General features: G+C 38.3%; 1 protein-coding gene across 1 annotated transcript in view; it reads left to right on the forward strand.

Moving 5' to 3' along the window:
* Positions 1-19,688, forward strand: part of IARS2 (isoleucyl-tRNA synthetase 2, mitochondrial) — a 1,410,425-nt gene that overhangs the window by 189,189 nt on the left and 1,201,548 nt on the right. The window contains exons 4-5 of the mRNA XM_044061644.1: positions 4,540-4,688; positions 4,781-4,830. Of these exons, the coding sequence (XP_043917579.1) occupies positions 4,540-4,688; positions 4,781-4,830 (199 nt within the window). The remainder of the gene's footprint in view (positions 1-4,539; positions 4,689-4,780; positions 4,831-19,688) is intronic.

A 19,688-nucleotide genomic window follows, 5' to 3' on the forward strand; every position in this document is an offset into this window, starting at 1 on the left:
AGCTAGTACCTGTCTGGTAATCTTAGCCCACCAGCCTCTATACTAAGAATCTGTTTCTTCCATGATACTCTTGGTCTACCTTTTCCCCCTATAAATGAACTAATCATCTGGTTCAGCTTTTTCCAAACAGATTTGGTTGGTGTTGCTAGATATGTCTGATATATATACCATAAATGGGGAAGAATGAAAAGCTGAACTGCTTTGACCTTTTGGTCAAGTTCTAATGATAGATTTTTCCAAGAGGATATGTATTTCTTTGTAACCTTAAGCAAATTTTTAAGATTTAGATCATCAGTCTCTTGGGTGGTTTGAGCATAGCATACCATTACCCTAAATACTTTAATAGCATTTTGAAGAAAAGGAAACCTTGCATGTAGAGTGTGGGACTGATCATAATTTCACCTCTACAGCCTTTGTTTTTTATAATATTGATTTTTATATCCTGATGGAGTACCAAAGATATGTAAAATTTTTGATAATAAGAGAATATATCAGTAACCATTTGAAATGTTGGGACCAGCTAGAGTGAGACCTGAAACAGAAATTGAATGGTCGAAAGAATGGACTTACATATACCACATCTGAGATGCCATTTCTCAGAATATTCCCTTTCTTCAAGGCATGGCGATCTCGGAGTTAGTATATACAAGTTCAGGGGTCTGCAAAAAGAACAGTTTTTGAAATTCACTCTTCTGTGTTTTCAGTCTTTTTTTCAGCTTTTCAGTACTCAACATTTCAAGTGCCAACATTTCAGTAGGGAGCCGAGACCATCTATTTCTGGATTTGTCAGGGTAATCAAAATATCATCCACATAAAGAGAAAGCTTAAGGTTTAGCTGAACCCATTTCCAGCCCTTGAACTTTGAGGATCTAATTAAGTCTGCTAAAGGTTCTAAATAGCAAACAGAAGGTATGAAAGAGGGTAGCCCTGCCTAGTTCCCATAGTTATAAGAAATTATGGGAACAACATATCTTGGATTTTAATTGCATGGTGGTCCAAAAATACAGCTGTTGCAATACTTGAATCAACTAGGTAGGAAACAATCTTCTTTAACAGTCTTGACACAGAGAAAGCATTTGACAGAATGAATCAACATGCCATGCTTTGTGCTTGCATAAGGAGTAACTTTGTATACATAATATTGTCATGTGTCATCCTGCCAGGGACAACTCCACACTGGTTCAGATGTATTAAGGGAGAACAGCCACTATCCTATTGGCTAATATACCCATAAAAGTTTTATAACCAGAGTTCAAAACAGGCATGAGTCAAATAGAAGAGGGAGATGGGTTCTTTACCAGGTTTCAGGATAACAAAAATGATTGCTTTCATCCAGGATGCAGCCGGGTCATTACCTGAGAGTACTTCAATCATTATTTGAAGCATTGTAGGAGTGACCTTGTCCTTTAAGAATTTCCAAAATTCTGCTAGCAAGCCATCTAATCCTGGAGCTTGTTTGCTTTTTGTGAGGCCATCACAGTTTCCAGTTCATACAATGTGATAGTTTGTAGCAAAGTCACTGCTCATGCTTTGAGAAGTGCTTTAAGTGGTAACCAATCCAGAAGGCCATCTGCTTGTTCTTTTATTTCTGGCGTTTGGTTATCTGCTGTATAAGGTGCCTTAAAATATTCCACGAAGACGTTAAGGATGTCACTTGGTATTTGTACTATTAATTGGTCATCATGTAATGTAAGTATTTGTGATATCATTCTTTCTACTTTTTGCTGTCTTAAATATATTGCCAGTCTGTTTGGGTTCCTCAGTGGGCAATGGGAAGGGTTGTTTCTAAAAATTCATTAATAAAATAATTTGTAGTCCAAGTAAGATTGTATCTGTCATTTAGCTGAAATTAGAGTCTCCCTTTCTTGGTGTGGAAGAGTCTGTCAAGATTATTGTAGGACCCTAATTAAGTGTAGGTTTTGGTTGTACTTCTTATCCACCTGTAACTTTAAAACATAAATCATTACAAATTATCTCTGCTAAGGTCTAATACAATCACACCAATTTACTCTATGCACTGGAGTAAAAAAATCCAGCTTGTTTGATATTCTTCCTTAAGCAGAGTGGACAACTTGAAGTTTTAAAGCAGGAGGTCTCCACTGCTTTAGCTCTGGCTGGGTGTTTCCTAGGGCACATAAAAATCACCAAGGGAGCATTATCAGAAAATATAATTGAGCCATAAGCTAAAGAAGTACTGCATTTGTTCTACATATGTAAAGGCTTTATCTATCATAGACCAGGAAACCAGAAATTACTGTTATGAGAGTAAAATGTATAGCCATATCTTGCAGGTGGGTACAATTGAGAGCCAATATCAGCTAAACCCATTTCCTTATGGTAGTACTTTGCTGTCTTTGACAGTGTAGATAATCTAATTCTGCTTGGACCCTTGTCCATTTCCCTGCTCTCCAGGACTAGAGTCATGTCCCTTGCCCAGACAGTGACCCCCTCTGAAAAGCCAGTCAGAGCTGACATGATTGCCTTATAGGTTTCCAAATTGAACCTTGTAGGTTAGTAAATTAATACCAATGTGAACAAAAAGCCATTAATAAACCCTTTAATTGCAGCATACCTAACCTTTGTATTTGAGTGTGTCCAAAAGTTGTCCATTGATGAGGATTGCTATCCCCTACTCTTACCTTGTTGGTATTCAGAACCTGCCAAAAGTCGGAATCCTTTCTTTTGCAATAACTAAAAGCTTCTTTGGTACAATGAGTCTCTTGCATATCTACCAATTTTATGTTATATTTCCTGATTGTTAGTAGAAACACTGTTGTGCTTGACTAGTCTGTTTAGACCATTTACATTCCAGCTGAGGATCTGAGTTTCCCTCGCCATAACTTTCTATACCCATGCAGTATTATTGTAGTGCCTTTAGACAGATTAAATATGTCAAATTTCTTCACGTGCAGAAGGCCAAAGTCTAGTAAAATAAGCCAATTTCTAGTCAACTCACTCTTTTTTACATTAGGAAGGATCATGCATGACCATACCTGCAACATAATTAATAAAGCAGTAACATCTGTATCAAGCAGTAAACAAAAAAGTCTAATTTTTTTGGTAACTGTATTTTTAAATAGCGTTCAGAAACTTACTTAGAGTTTTACAGCCCTACAAGGTGGGAGTAACACCCTCTTTCTGTGGCTGCTGTTGTCTCATATCTACTTCTATGCAGGTAAAGCTCCCAGCTTACAAAGATAACAGGTTCTTTGGGTGTGTTACAGATGTTAACAAAACGATTGAGTCATTACCCCCCTTGCCTTAAAGTTAGACTGTAAGTCCATTGGTCAGACTAAAGAATGCATTCATAGGTATAAAAGCAAATGATCTGTTTGTCTAAAACAACTGCTTCGTTTTTCAGATCTGCTATCCAATTTGCAAACATTTACTAGATACTTCCGTATGAATGCAGTGTTCAAACGGTTGTAATGGGTCTGGTCTGACCCATGCCCTTCTGAAGTGTGCTGCTCTACCTGTTGTAAAGAATGCAGTGCCAATCCAGGGTCTTTAAAAGATCTTGGGCCCAGTGGGAACAATGTCTTCAATGTAGCAGGATAATCTACATCTAAGATCTTAGCTTTACAACACTTTATTACGGGGTGAAATTGTGTCCTTTGTTTAGGAGTTTCCTGGAAGTAGCCTTGGTCTATAAAAACACACATACCTTGCACTTTTAAAACTAACTCAATCTTCCACAGATGCTGCAGTAGTTCTTTCAGTGTAGAAGTTTCCAGGCAGAAAATTATTGGTCTGGGATATCTTGCTGATTTCCACAATATTCTGTGAGTCTTCTTTATTTTACTTTGATTTAGAGGGATTTCAGTCCATGCAAGAAGTTATGTCCACAAGAAGGCTGCACAGTCCCTGCCTTCTAGTCCCCCAGGTACTCCAATCATACGAAGGCTGTAGAAGCCTAGATTGGTCTTAAAGTTCAGTTAGTCTCTGCTCTGAGAAGTCATGTCAGGACTCTGCTGCTTCTTCTTGGGCCTTAACTTAAGCAAGTGGTTTTTCCATTATTATGTGTTGCAGTATGTCCGAGTGATTGGTAAGATGCTGCTCAGTTTCAGGTAGCCTGGCATTAGTTTTAGTGTCATATTCTTGAAGAATCATATTAACTTTTTATTTCACTCAAAATCGTTTGCAAGGATACATTTCATCCGAGGTGGGTTTGTTGATAATTGTGTCGGTTGCCATATTGCACATGGATGGTGCTGCATGGATACTTGTAATATTTTCTGTTAGGGCAGGAGCTGTGGGAGGAAATGTTTATCAAGTGCCACAGTAATGGAAGTCCTATCACTAAAAATTCGAATTTACTGTGCAGTTATTTCTTATGTAGTAAAAGTCAATGTTTTGGTACAAACGAATGTTTCTTTATGGAAGAGGTTAGAGGAGTTTTTGGTTTGCTTGCAGGAGTGGGCAGAAAAGTAAAGCATGAGAGAAATAAAACAGAGCTCAACACTGTGATTGCTGTAATGTGTGATAACAAAACCATATTTTATTTTATCTTAAGCTGGTGGTTACTTTTCTTCATTTCAGCCAAAGAGTTTGCAGAAAAGGCCATTGAGAGACAAAAAGCAGCATTTATTCGTTGGGGAGTGATGGCAGATTGGAGTAATTGCTATTATACCTTTGATAAGAAATATGAAGCCAATCAGTTAGATATTTTCTACAAAATGTTTGAAAAGGTATTTCTTTGTTTTTGTTTTCTTTCTATACTTTGCAAAAATCTTGAAATAATTTGAATGATGAATGTGTCCTTTTTTTTACTTTTGTGTAGGGATATGTTTATCAGGACTACAAGCCTGTATTTTGGTCCCCTTCAACAAGGTATGTATGTACATGAATACTATTTAGCATCTGTTTTCTTACAGACATTTTATTTAGCAGATGTTTTCTTTACACTGTGATGTTTCTGGTACATTGCAAAGTTCCTTGGGAAATAAACACTGTCAATGAAGAGGTATTAACTTCTGTGGTAACATGGAAAGGAACTGTTATGAACCTCAAAAAGGAACTGTACTTGAAACATTTAAACTGCACTAAACAGGTCTTGAATAAACCTTGAAGACTGGAATTTTAGTATTTTATTTTTTGTTAGATGCCAGAAAGGTCACTTTAGAAGACAATCCTGTGAAGTGTAGTACGATTTTGGAGTACTTTTACTAAAGCATTTCTAGATGTCTTTATGGTTCTTACGACCCTCCTTCTTAAGAGAGTTTATTATTGGTGCACCATCAGGAAAACTTATCCCTAGTTAAGTGAACCAGGTGTGTTTCAACTTAAGGAAGCTGTTTAGCAAGCTTGCTGCAATATATGTGTAAAGCATTAAGTTTAATATTACTTGCAGTAAAAAAAAAAAAAAAGTTACGCAAAAGTGAAAATCAAACATTAAGCCTGTTGTGAATGAAATACTGAGCACTGTAAAACAAATAAAAGAAATAGACATGAGGATCATTAAAAGATGGAGGAAATAATTTTCACAAAAATAAATGGTGCATTTGGGAACAATATATACAAGGATTGACTAAATGAGTCGATTTGTAGGAATTGCAAATGAAAACATGTTTCAATGCACAAGATTAAAGAGTACAGTTATGATGGATATTGTATATATAATGCATATGCATAATACCAAGTATTATTGTGATATTTTCTTTTTTCATTGTTATCGATGCATATATGAACTCATTACAAATCAGTAATGTGATGAATAACATTGTTTTGAAAATCTACTCCAGCATTGCTTTAAGAATTAAGTAATGTTAATGAATATTTCCAATACACAACTGAACAAAAGAGCCCTCAACGGTTATTTTTTTTCCTCCAAAGACAACCCTGTTGGTAGCTCACATTTCTTTAGATTCTGAGGCTTCTGTCAACCCTTGTTGCTTAAAATTTTACACACCAAACATAATTAGCTTAAGCTGTACCATGCAACTTTGGTAAGCATTCCTGTAATTATGTTTTCTTACCTTTTTCTCATATCTTTTTAGATAAAGACTTTAAACATTTAGCAAATTAGAATGTAAAAAGGGCTTCCTTGCTTGGTCCCACTTTTTAAACTCAAGTTGTCAGGAAAAGCACGTCCTACTTTTATTTTTGTGTTTTTTTTCCATCATGTTTTCCCCTTGTTAATTCTCAAACTGTTTGGGAATGAAATTGCTAACCTTTCCCTTAAGTTCACTGGTTCATAGGTACTAGGCGGTTGATTCATGAGGAGTTTTTGAAGCATATCCATGCATTTCCGTGAAGTTTGTGGCTCTTGTATTATATGCATGAATAACCAGAGTCCTAGTATTGTAAGTATGAGTAGCCCATCCCAGATATTTACATGTTAGCCTGTCAGTAAGTGACAAAGGTGCTACACCAGGGTGATTTTGTGGTTCCCCATCTTTTGATGCCCCAACTTTGTGCAGTGATTTGACTCTTGTCCTCCATTCACACTTGATAGAGTAAGAGAGGTACTTGACTTTGTGGACAGGAAGACTATTCTGGAGAATTGCTAGTCTCTGTTATACATATCTTTCCCTCCAACATGTTCATTATGTTGCTGAGGAAATGAAGATCTCTTGAGTGGGTGGGTGTTTGTCACCACTGGACTTTCAGATATGAAATGTGTCTGAAAGGATGGGGTTGGCTGAAGACCATGAAGAAGGACAGGTCTTTGAGATGGTTAGTGTGGCTTTTATGATTTAGACTCTTGATTTTCTTGGTGAAAAAACATTATGCTCATTCAAGTTGTGTTAATTACGGTGTGTTAAGTGTTTGGACAGGTACATACTGAAAGGGGCATTATACTTAATAATCAGCCCAATAAGTGCTGAATGGATTGGAATGAGCAAATTCCTAGACCTGGAAACCCGTAACCTTCCTAGTAATGAAGATAGACTTTTACAATAGTGGATACATGATGACTGAAGGACAGTTCACCGTCTCCATAGATTCCCAGGTCAGTTTTCAGGGTTGTGTTGTTGTGATAGGTACAGAGGGCATCATGCTTGCTGAAGGATGCTATTATAGATTTTTTGGCATTCAGTTTTAGGCTATAGTTTTGACACAAGCTATTTGTTTGGGAGAAGCCCTCTTGGAGGATCTCTGTGTTTTCTGGAGAGTTTGATGACATCACCTTTATATCTGCAAACTTTGTCAGCCATAACCCCACAGCATTTGCTTTGACCTTCATGAGGAGGAGTGCCCCTAGGACTAAACCTTTGGGTACATCACTATTCACAGGTCTTTTGAAAGAGGTAGAACCACCCACCGTAACATTTTGGGTTCAGTTACTGGACCAGTGTGCTCTCCAGTGAGTTACATAGGGCATTACATTTAGCTGGGTGAGTTTATCAACTATATCTGAGTGTGGGAAAGTGGCAGACCCCTTTGTTGAGGTGTCAGTATGCAATGTGTACAGATCTTTCTCTCATCCATTGCTTCATTAACCTTGTCGAAGACGTTGACCAAGTTAGGTAGGCAGGATCTGTCCTTGACAATACCAAACTGGCTGCCTTATGTCCTTATTTATTAATTCTGTAATGATCATTTCCATACTTGTTTTGGGGAGATTTGAGGGAGGTCTTTGGAAGTCAGTATGAGATATAAGAATGTGAGGGGTGGGTAAATTTAGAGCCAAGTTTATCAGCTAGTAGACTGGCTATGTGCTCTGGGTCTGAGTGTGTGATAGGAATGCATAGAGCTAATGGTAAATGATGGGTGGCACAGCAGTGCAGCAGTTAGCATCGTCACCTCACAGCAAGAGGTTCTCTGGTTCAGTTAATGACTGTGGTGTCTTCTGTATGGAGTCTGCATGTCCTGCCTGCATTTGTGGGGGTTTCCTGTGGGTGCTCCGGTTTCCTCCCATATTTTAAAGATATGTCTGGAGCATTTCTCCCTGGGCCTCCGCTGAAAATGGGTTTTGACCTAGTCAGACTTTCCTGGTAAACAAATGTTAAATAAATAAAAAAATAAATGAGCATTGTTTCTGAGGTTTCCAACACAGTTAAAGAAGGCTTTGCAGTCATCTTTAGCTTGGGTGGCTGTTCTTTACCTCATGTCTAGTTTTGGTTGATTTCATCAGGGACCAGAGTTCCCTGCTCATGAATTCCTAGCAAAACCTATCTAATACTTTCTCTGCATCCAAACTGATCAGCAGTAATAGAGATTTTATTTTCCAATTACTTCTGAATCATCATTGCTCTGTTAATGTCGTTGTGGGTTTAACTCCCTTACACAAACACACATAAAAATATCTGTCAGTTTTGGTAACATTTTCACCATTCTCTTAGCTGATATAGACGTAAACATTTTCTAGTCATGGTTTAGATCGATAAATGGTTTATATGATACTGGGTCCAAAGGGTCTTTGCCTTCCGTCAGTAATGCTACCACCACTGCTTTCTTCCACAGTGTAGGTACCCTCCCCAAAACAATTTTTAAACAGTACCTTCCAAATTCTCAGTAGCCTCCTGACTTCGACATCTCTAGGAGAATTCCATCCATTCCTGGAGATTACTCTGTTGCTTGGTTATATACATATAATTAACTTCTTTTTTGCCAAGCTTTGCAATATTTAAAGTTTTCAAAAAATGCTTCCAGTTGCGCTTCTCTCTGATTTCCCCACTCCTTTGCTTTGTGTACATTTTTATAATATTGTCATAATATATCTCATCTCTTCAGGATTCCTGGTTAACCTATTGTTGTCAAGCGCTTTAATTTTGCTATAGTTCTTAGCACTTTAGATTGTTCAAGCCTTCACACTAAGACTTTTTGTGTTCTGGAATTGATATCTTGCAGTACATTTTTTAAATACCTTTATTAAATTATCACTCATGATGCAGGCAAACTTGCATTTATATAAAATTAATCAGACCATATTGACAAGTTCACATTTACAAGCATTATAAATTACAATTATTGTACTGTGCCATATAATCAAAGCAGTGTTACATAAATTGTTCAATTCCTTCCTTCACTTAAACCTCATTCCTCCTCTCTAACATTTTTTCTGCATTTATTGTTCCCCCAGTTTGCTTTTTTCTGTTATTTCTGCCTACCTTTTTCTAAAGATCCCAATTCCTATTTTTGTGTTTCTGTTGCAATATTCACTACTACAAGAATGGTTGGTTTAGACTTATATTTCTATTTTCTAGTAATTGCTTTTGTTTGGCAGCCACCAGAATAAACTTAGTAAGGCATTACTGAGAAGGGGGTGTAGCCAAGATGGTGAGCAGTAAACAACTCTGTTTTAGCACTGCTTCATTTTAACATTTCTGACATGATTTTTACTAAAAAACCCAAATAGAACATTTCAAAACTTGATGGATTTGTAGTTGAACATCTGCTGAAAGATTTACTACAAAAATAACAAGTTTGAAACTCAATTTTAAATGCTTTTCCCTGTCAAGAAAACTAGAAAGAACTAATTGTCTCAGAATGAGCTACTTTAAGCCCACTGTACAGGACAGTACAATGAAAAAGGCATACAGATTATACTAAGTAACATCAGTGAGTTATCTGTAAAGACAGAGAAATCTGAAAGCAAAATGGATAATTTTAAAGAGGAATGTAAGAAAACAAGTTGAAGTGCTGAGTGAATCTCTTAAACAACAATCCTCACAAGTCTCTAATATAGAAGAGGCAGTGTCTGATTTTGATGGAAGATTGCTTGAAAATGAGAATAACACTGAATTTCTTCTGAAACAAAACAACTTATTCCCAGAAAAAAATTGAAGATTTAGAGAAAAGAAGGAATAGCATCAGGATTTCCAGGATTCTTGAAAAAGAAGGAAGACAGTATGATCCAATTCCTTAATACCTGGCTGCCTAAAACTTTGAACCTGCCTGAAGCTTTTTCCTTTGGTATCAAAAGGGCACAGAAATTACTTTCCAATTTATCTTAAAAAAAAAAAAACACACCTCCACCAAGGTAAGTGAGTGATTTTAAAATTTTTCTGAAGTCAAGATAAGTATTTAATCTTAAAAGCTGGATGGATTAATTATCCAGTTAAAATTAAAATACTATATGATTTCACAATGATTATTCAACATTAGTGATGTTAAAGAGAAAAGCATGCATGCCACTTGTTAAAAGCTTAAAGAAAAACAATATTAAAGCACAAATCTTGTTTACAACAAAAATAAGAATTCACCTTCCAGAAAAAAAGAAAATTTTAACACCTTGGAAGATGCAACGGACTGTATACATAAAAATAAAATCCTAGAAAAACAGAAGAAATGGACTGAAATTTATCAACTTTTTTGAAGGAAATCCAACATGAGGATGGCTGGTTAATAAAAGACAAAAACAGAAAAAAAAGACTGAAGGACAAATGAAAATCAATGTATTTCATGGTTATGAATTCTTATTAATTTAAAGAAATGTTATGTAGTTTATTAATTGAACTATGTATGTTGGAGCTTTTCTCCTAAGGCCTCTGCTGAAAATGGGATTCATGCCCAGTTGGACTTTCCCGGTAAACAAATGCCAAATAAATAAATAAAATAAAGTGCTTGAGTACTTACGAACAAGTGAAAAGTAAAAAAAATAAAATCCACAAGGGATGAACTACGTTATTCATTTTTACTTATGAACAAGTGCTGAATATTACTTTTTACAAGGTAAATAATTTCTTTCTTTCTTTCCCTACTTCAAATGGTTACTGGTTCCCTTTTTAAAATGTCAGTTTGATTCTTTTAGCTATATAGGAAATTAAAGCCACTTATTTTCATTTAGAGTTTAAAAGGTTAAACTATTCATTTTATTAAAAGTTAATCGTTGTTATGGTGAAACCTATGTTAGTTGGCAGACTTTCTGATATTTTGACATAGTTGAGTAATGTACTATTAAATATAATACAAGATGCAACAAATGACACTAAAGAGGCATGTTAAGTGACATCCTGGGTTCTTAAAATTATCCATTAGTATGCTGCTGACCCAGGAAAGACATGCTATGTTATAAACAAAATATAAAAATATAGCTTTTTACATATACAGAAGTTATTATTGGAATGATATCAAATAAGTAAGATTTGCACTTTCACAATTTAAACCTGCAACACACAACTGTCATTCTTTTAATGCAAGTTTATATGCTGTGTGTCCTTTAAAAAATGAAAGTCTGCTTTGTATTAAACATCTCCTACAAATGTTGTTGTTTGTCTTTCAGCTTTTCTCTGTAAGGGGTCGCCACAGTGGAACTCAGGTCCGCTAATGACTGGCAGTAGATTTTTACGAAACGCCGAGGTGCCAGCTCGACGCTCAACCTTCAACGAAGGCACGCCCATTTACGCACACATGTCTTTCGAACGCTACCCAACCGCAGGGGGGACATGCAGACTCCACACAGAAGGCATTCCCAAGCCCAGCCAAGAATCAAACGGGAGAACCTCTTGCTGTAAACATCTCCTACAAATACTGCTTGCTAAATCAGTAAATGTTATTTCTTTAAATACAATAGCTTTTTCGTGGTTAAAATACTTGAAAATTTTTTTGTTTTTCAGTGGTTTGGTGGGGTTTGAGGGATTGAGTTGTAATGTAAAGGTGGCTTGGATTCACTTGCAAGCATGTTTATGTGAATTGTAGCTGATTTACTGTTAATTGTCAAGCCCTTCTCATGAAAACCAACTTGAAACAACTTAAAGTCATAGGTTTATAGTTAGGTACTAGGCTATCTGGCCTAGCTAGAGTGTGTTGGCTTTCGCCGCCCCATTGATTAATTAACTGAGCCTCTGTCAAGCAGAGCAAATGAAGTGATCCCGGGGTGTATTTTCTGTTACTCATCCACTCGTCAAGGTTTCTCTTGAAGAGTGTTAGTGAGGGACTCTGTCTGATGTAATTTGGAACTTTGTTCCAAAGCATGAGGAGTCTCTGTGACAGGAATCTATCCCTCCAACATGTTCTATTTATTGTTGTGGCAAGGTTTAGCTCACTAGAGTGAGTGGCTCGCAGTGACTTGGATTTCTTTAGGAGGAGCATGTCCATCAATTCTGAGTCGGACATGGCTTTGTAAGTCGGGCAGAGATCACCTCTGAGTAAGCAATATACCACTGAGTACAGCCGGAGCTTTTCCAGTCGGGCTGCATAGGACATATGTTTGAGGCCAGTAATCCTCCTGGTGAGGTACTTATGTGGTCTTTCCAGCTGTTGGAAGTGCCTTGTGAGGTACATCCCAAATGGGGCATTGTACTCTATGATGGGTCTGATGAGTAACAAGTAGAGGGGCACTGTAACCTCTTTATTTCTTGATGCGTACCCTTTAGTAATTAGATGGGCTACATAGAAGGATTTCGTAACTACTTTGGCAATATGGTTGTCAAAGGAGAGATTACTATCTACCTGGGTCCCCAGATCTCTTATTACCTCTTCTGTATTAAGAGGGCTGCCACCTATGTGGTAATTCGTGGGTGTTTTGTTTTTCCCCAATGGGATGACTATGCATTTTTTGGCATTTAGCTTGAGGCCATGACTCTGACACCAGGTGTCTGTCTCAGTAAGGCCCTTTTGGAGGATGTCCGTGTCAGTCGGAGAGTCAATTATGGCTCCCAATTTGCAGTCCTCGGTGAACTTTGTTAGCCATTGTCCTCCTGTGTTTGCCTGTACTTCTGAGAAGTATATGCTGAACAGTAGGGGTCCCAGGACCGAGCCTTGCAGGACACCACTTGTGACTTTTTTAAAGTCGGACCTGGAGCCAGCTATTCTTACCGTGTGGGTTCTGTCTGTAAGCCAGTTGGCAACCCATCTCGTGACATAGGGGTTTATGTTCAGGCTGGTGTGTTTCTCTGTAATACCCGAGTGGGGAATGGTGTCGAAAGCCTTGGCGAGGTCAAGGTAAGCTGTGTGAACCACCTTTCCCATGTCTATGGCCTTGGTGACTGTCTCGAAGAAGTCAACCAGGTTTAGTAGGCATGATCTGCCCTTAACAAAGCCGAACTGGGTTGGGTCAAGTGTTTGGAGGTTCCCAATGTCTTTGTTAATGAGTTCCATGATGATGCGCTCCATAGCCTTGCAAACCAGGCTAGTCAGGCTTATGGGGCAATAGTTACTAGGGTCAGTTGTGGCCCCTCCTTTGTGGAGAGGAATAACCGTAGCTGTGTGCCATTCTATGGGCACATAGCCTGCGGAGAGGCTAAGGTTGAACAGGGTGTTTAGGTGGGGGGTTAGTTTGTTCTGTAATTCGTACAGGACGCAGCATGGGACATCATCTGGTCCCACTGACGCTGTGTTTTTGGCTTTTGAAAGGGCTGTTTTCACCTGTGCATCTGTGATTTTTGGGACACTACACTTTTCCGGTATTGTTGTGGGCCCTTTTGGAGGTGAGAGGGGGGTGAAGTTTGCACTGAATCTATCTGCCAGGATGTTGGTAATATCAGTAGGTTCAGTATATTTTGTGCTATTTTGCACTAGTTCAGCGCATATCTGCGAGTTGCCACTTACATTCTTAACATAGCTGAAGAAGGCTTTGTGGTTATCTTTTGAATCCTTGGCTATTTTTCTTTCGAAGTTAGCCTTGGATGATTTCATGAGGGACCTTAGTTTCTTACTGATACTGATCAGGGATGTCTTTCCTTCTTGGGATTTGCTTTTTTTCTGAACTAGTTTCCTCCTTCTGTTGTATAGCCTGTTTATTGCAGGGGTCCACCAAACTGGTTTCCTTCTTTTAGAGGAGCGAGTCTTAGTTTTGCTAGGGATGGCATGATCCATGCATCCTTGTAGGTGCTCATAGAGTGCATTTGTAAAGGTTTCTGCATCTTGGGCAGCATTATCCTTTAGCGTGGGGGCTGTGAAACTTACCACCTTTGTCTTATGGTGAAGTTTGCTTTAGGAAAGTTTTTTACTGTGGTTTCCTTAGTTGGGGGTGGTGGTGGGGTGTGGACATCCAGAGTGATTAGTTTATGGTTGATCTAACTAGTGATGAGTTGACCTCCAGTGTGGAGCACCTGTCGCCCATGTTGGTGATGACCAGGTTCAATATGTTTTCACCTCTGGTAGGGGAGTTTACCAGCTGATCCAGGGCGTTTGAGCTGATGAATTCCAGGAAGCACTGGGCCTGGGAATTTGTACTAGAGTAGTTTTCCCAGTGAATGTTAGGGTAATTGAAATCGCCCAATATCAGGGTGTTCGGTAGGGCCTTCATGTTTTCCAGTGTCTCCAGAAAGGTGGAGTGGTGTCCTGGGTCATGGAAGGTGATATGTAGCAGGCCACAATTTGCATTGCAGATTTGCTTGATGTTAGTTGCACATGGATGATCTCAGAGGTATCATGCTGCGCCACTAACCTGGAGGTGTAGGTATCCTTGATGAATATGAATACACCCTCTCCTTTTGTGTTTCAGTCCGTGTTCTGTGGCTGAAACGTGTGGTATGAGTTGTAGCCCAGTAGTGCTGGGGTGCTCTCTGGAGCCTTGAACCATTTTTAGTTACTGCACAGATGTCGATGTTCTCCATACTGAGGAGTGCTTCGAGCGCATGCATTTTGAGATTTCAACTCCTGGCATTGAGTAGCATAACCCTCAGTGTTTTGTTAATTGTGCTGTTTACGGAGGTGGGTTTGACTTTTGAGCCTTGTCTAAAAAAGGCACTATGGGGGCAGCAAGAGCCTTGGCCAGTATTCGAAAGCCTAGGGGTGACAGGTGCAAGCCGTCTCTTGCGAAGCAAAGGGGCTTGTCGAGCATGTCGTCCCAGGCTGACAGACACGGGATCCCCTTTGAATGACACCAGAAGCTTAGCCAATTGTTGAAATTGATCATTTTTTCTTTATACTGAGGTAACATTCTTGGTGAGGGCAGGATGCTACTCCGGGTCAGGGTCATACCAGCCTGGGCTGCATGATCAGAGAGCTCTTCCATGTCTCTTTTCTTGTAGTCCAGGGAGGTACGTCTCAGGTCATTCACACCAACATGAACAATGACAAGAGTCATATTTGTACTTGTTCTGGAGTGACCTGAGTGCTTCTGTTATGTGGCAGATTCTGGCTCCTGACAGGCGCTAACAGTAACCTTCTGCTTGTCCATCCTAGTGAGTGGGACGTCAGTGTGCCTGACTATAGAGTCACCTATTACTAGTGTGCTACGTATGTTATTTCACCTTAAGGGATGTGATTGTGCGGCACACTGATTTTGTGTTTTATGTGTTGTCTGGTTTGTGACGGGAAGTGCAGGTTGTTTGGGTGTCTGCTTTGGAGGTCTCAGATGCTTTTGCAGGTTTTTATTTAGAGCCTCCGAGTATGATTTTGTGTATTTATGTGTATTTTTTGCCAGTGCTGTTTTAGTAGGTGTGTGTGCAGCTGGAGGTGTGGTGCAAGTGTTAACCTTCTCCTCTTGACTGTCTGTTCCAGTCTTGGGTGGAGACAGCTTAGCTTCCAGTTTGGCTGTTTAATTGCATCTTTCGCATACATTAGTGTTTTGTGGTAGGAGGAGAGGGTTGTCTGTGTACATGAGGCAGTTGTAACATTGCTTCAGGATACCCAGATTCACCAGTTGGACTGGAGAGTGTACCTGAAGTTGCCCTTTAGTCATGCCTGAATAGTAGGGTGAGCTGCTTAGTCGCTTGGTTGGTGAGGGGTGAATAAAGAGCCTTACCCTACTGGGCAATCAGTGTCAGGGTATATTAGTGCTTGCTATTAGGTTTGAGCAAGTGCTGGGCTGTAAGATGCTTTTTTAGTGCTTAGTTTGAGAGTTAGACTAGTTTCAAGGGAAAAACTGAAGAGGAGACTTAGTGGAGCCGGGAATAATTGAACCATAGTTAACCAGCACTTCCCGGTGGGCAAAACCGTTCAAACGTGGTTTTTATAGTAGGGAAATGAAGGAGAGAGGAATGAGCCCAAAATGGCCAATAAACTACTAACTTCTGGGCTGGAACCACTCCTCCAGGGACAGATAGGTTGCTCAAAGCTCCCCTCTCTCACAGGTGAACAGAGAAACTTCCTTCTATCCAAGTAAGGGTATGGGCAACTCAGAAACTAGTATCACAGCCCTGAATTCACCACTAGCCTGAAAACTGGACTATACTAGCTTAGAAAGGCGGGAAACAAGGAATTTTTTTTTTGTTTCTTTGAAAAGATAAGGCTAAAACAGTAAAAAATACACTTAAAACAGCTTTAAACGACTACAAACGATCATAAAAGGCTATTGCACTTTAGTGTGTAGCCTACAACAGTTAAACAAATTTTTTAAACAAAAAACTTTTTAAAAATGCAGGCAGTCAAAAAATACAATATGTGAAAAAAACAAGCTTTTAAATCTCAATAAATGCTGGAAAATCTGTGTTTAGGCGGAAAACAGTTAAGTAAAGCAAGAAAGTACAGAAAAACTGATAATTAATCACTCCAAAGTCTCTCTTCTAAGCTAGAAGGTTTGTATCAGTTTAAGGCTTTCTAGTGCTACCCAGTAGTTTAGTTACAGGAAAGATGGGAAACAAGCGTAGATGTGGTCTTTTAAATCGGAAAGTTAAAAGAGACCGGCAAACTGTCCAAATGGTCAACAAACTACAATTTCTGGGCCAAGAACCTCTCCTCTCGTGGTACACAGGCTACCTAGTGCTTACCACTCCCACTGATAAGCTTCCAACACAGAAAGGCTTGCGGGGCTCAGAAGCTTACCAACAGTCCTGGATACAGCAACTCTGTATCTGGACTAGGCTAGTTACAGGAAAGGTGGGAAATAAGTGCAAGTGCGGCTTTTAAACCAGAACGTTGAAAGAGATGGAAAAAACTGCCCAAACGGCCAGTACTACAATTTCTGGGCCAGGAACCACTCCTCTTGTGGTAGATAGGCTACCTAATGCTTGCCACTCCTACTGATAAGCTAGAAGGCTTCCCTCCAACACAGAAAGGCTTGGGGGGCTCAGAAGCTTAGAGAGTCCTGGATGCAGCAAATCTGTACCTGAACTAGACTAATTACAGGAAAGACAGGGAACAAGTACAAATGTAGGCTTTTAAGCCAGCAAGTTGAAAGAGTTGGAAAATTGCCCAAACAGCCAAATAAACTACAATTTCTGGGCCAAAACTCACTGTTCCCATGGATGATAGGCTACCTAGTGCTTACCACTCCCACTGATAAGTTATAAGGCTTCCCTCCCACACAGAAAGGCTTGGGGGACTCAGAAGCTTACTAACAATCCTGGATACAGCAACTCTGTAACCGGAGTAGGCTAGTTATAGGAAAGGCGGGAAATAGGCACAAGTGCGGCTTTCAAGCCAGAAAGTTGAAAGAGATGGAAAAAAAACTGCTCAAACAGCCAATAGCTACAATTTCTGGGCCAGGGACCACTCCTCTTGTGGTAGATAGGCTACCTGATGCTTACAACTTCTACTGATAAGCTAGAAGGCCTCCAGCATGGAAAGGCTTGGGGGGCTCAGAAGCTTACAAAGAGTCCTGGATACAGCAAATCTGTACCTGGACTAGACTAGTAACAGGAAAGGCAGGAAACAAGCGCAAACACAGACTTTTAAATCAGAAGATTGAAAGAGATGGAAAAGCTTCCCAAACGGCCTATAAACTATAATTTCTGGGCCAGAAACCACTCTTCCTGTGGTAGATAGGTTACCTAGTGCTTACCACTCCCACTGATAAGCTAGAAGGCTTCTGTCCAACACAGAAGGGCTTGGGGGACTCAGAAGCTTACCAACAGTCCTGGATACAGCAAAATCTGTACCTGGACTACACTAGTTATAAGAAGGGCAGGGACCAAACGCAAAACGGGCTTTTAACCAGAAATTAGAAAGAGATGGAAAAACTGCCCAAATGACAATGAACAACAATTTCAGGGCCAAAACCCACTCTTCCCATGGTAGATAGGCTGCCTAGTGGTTACCACTCCCGCTGATAAGCTAGAAGGCTTCCCTCCAACACAGAAAGGCTTGGGTGGCTCAAAAGCTTACCAACAGTCCTGGATACAGCAAGTCTGTGTCTGGACTTGATTAGTTACAGGAAAGGCAGGAAACAAGCTTAGAATTTGTTTTTGTTACAGAAAAGCAGCTAAAACAGCAGTAAATACAATTCAAGTTGTAGTGCAGGCCAGCACACCCGAGTGTGTAGCAACACTACGGCAAATACAGTTCAAATGAATGTAATTAAATTAACAAATGAAGAAAACAACCAGGCTCTCTCACCACGAAACTGTATAAAGTCCTGATATATCCAACCCAGACATAAAGTTCATATGAAATGCAACGGCAAATCAGTAAATCAAGAGCAATAACTTCACTTTTTCAGTAAGCAGTAAGCATGTAAAATGCAACAGCAAGTCAGTAAATCAAGAGCAATAACTTCACTTTTTGCAGTAAACAGTAAGTAATCCAGTATACGAACACCAAAAACGTTTATTGTAAGCGCTTTCGCGTGGTCACCACCACGCTTCATCAGACAATGCATATAAAATTCAAAACATCTATTTATACAGGTAAATCTAAGAAAGGGCGCCAAATTAGAACAAACAAATCATGCAATTTTTCAATTAAAAGGTTAATAAAAACTAATTAAGAGGTTTCTGGTTACTACATTCCGTTTAAAGAGAGCCCAAGTTTTTAGAAGGGCTGAATTGTTCATATACCATGCTGCAGCTAGTTGTCAGTATTAAATGTAAACACTAAAAGTTGATGCTGACGACGAGTATTTTCAAAAATAATAACTAGATTAAATTACCTGATTTCAATATGGAAAAGCACATCTAAAACACATTTAATACAAGAACAATATTGACATATATATTAAGCATTCCTCTATAGAGATTTTTATTATGTAAATAAATAAGTAAATAAATAAATAAATAAATATCTGTTTTAATAAAATGTAAATACGATATGAATAGCAACAATAAATTTTATTATTAATGTTTGATAGATTTGTAGGTATAGTAATAGACTCAATTATTATATCAAAATCATGGAATTGATATTGTTCATAAATATTTAAAATAAATGTTTAAAATATTTAGAATAGATGAGTCTAATAAAATATAAAACATATTATTTGAAGTATGAAATATAGTGTATATGAAATAATTGTAAATAAATAAATAAATAAATAAAAGAACAATGTTATATATCTAAACAAGTATTAATATTGTTAATTATTAAATGTTAAATATTAAATATTGAATATGGGAGATTAAATATACATATATACATGTAGTTACAATATAAATATATATGAGAGATGTATATAAATATATATAAATTCGATTATCTATAAATGTGGGTGTGGATATAAATTAATTTGGCATATAAGAATTAATATGTGTAAAAACTGTTATAAAGGAATGTTTAAGTTATACATATTAAAAAGCCGAACAATGTATATCATCGAAATACTGTATGTGTGTTATTCATCTTTCGTAGATGAATAGGTAACAAATGAGTGATAAATGAACAAGTTTTGTAGATGTGATGTTTTTAAAATGAACAAACAGGATGAACATGATGCAATGTAATGAAACTATAATGTTAAATATAAATAAATAAAACTACTAAGTACAACTATTAAGTTACTGAGAAAACTTTTAAAACATTTGTAAATGGGAAAATGAATTCAACAAAATTAACAAATGACTAAAAAATAAGTGCAGAAGGCAGTAAATTAGAAGGCTACTAACAAGCAGTAATAAGTGCAGAGTAAGAGCGACTGAACAGATAAGACGCAGAAGAGCAACTAAGACAGTTATAGTAAGAGCAGCTGAATAAAAAAAAAATAT

The sequence above is a fragment of the Protopterus annectens genome, chromosome 1.part0 (assembly GCF_019279795.1).
Source record: "Protopterus annectens isolate FY-2018-M chromosome 1.part0, PAN1.0, whole genome shotgun sequence".
Classification (NCBI taxonomy): Eukaryota; Metazoa; Chordata; order Ceratodontiformes; family Protopteridae; genus Protopterus; species Protopterus annectens.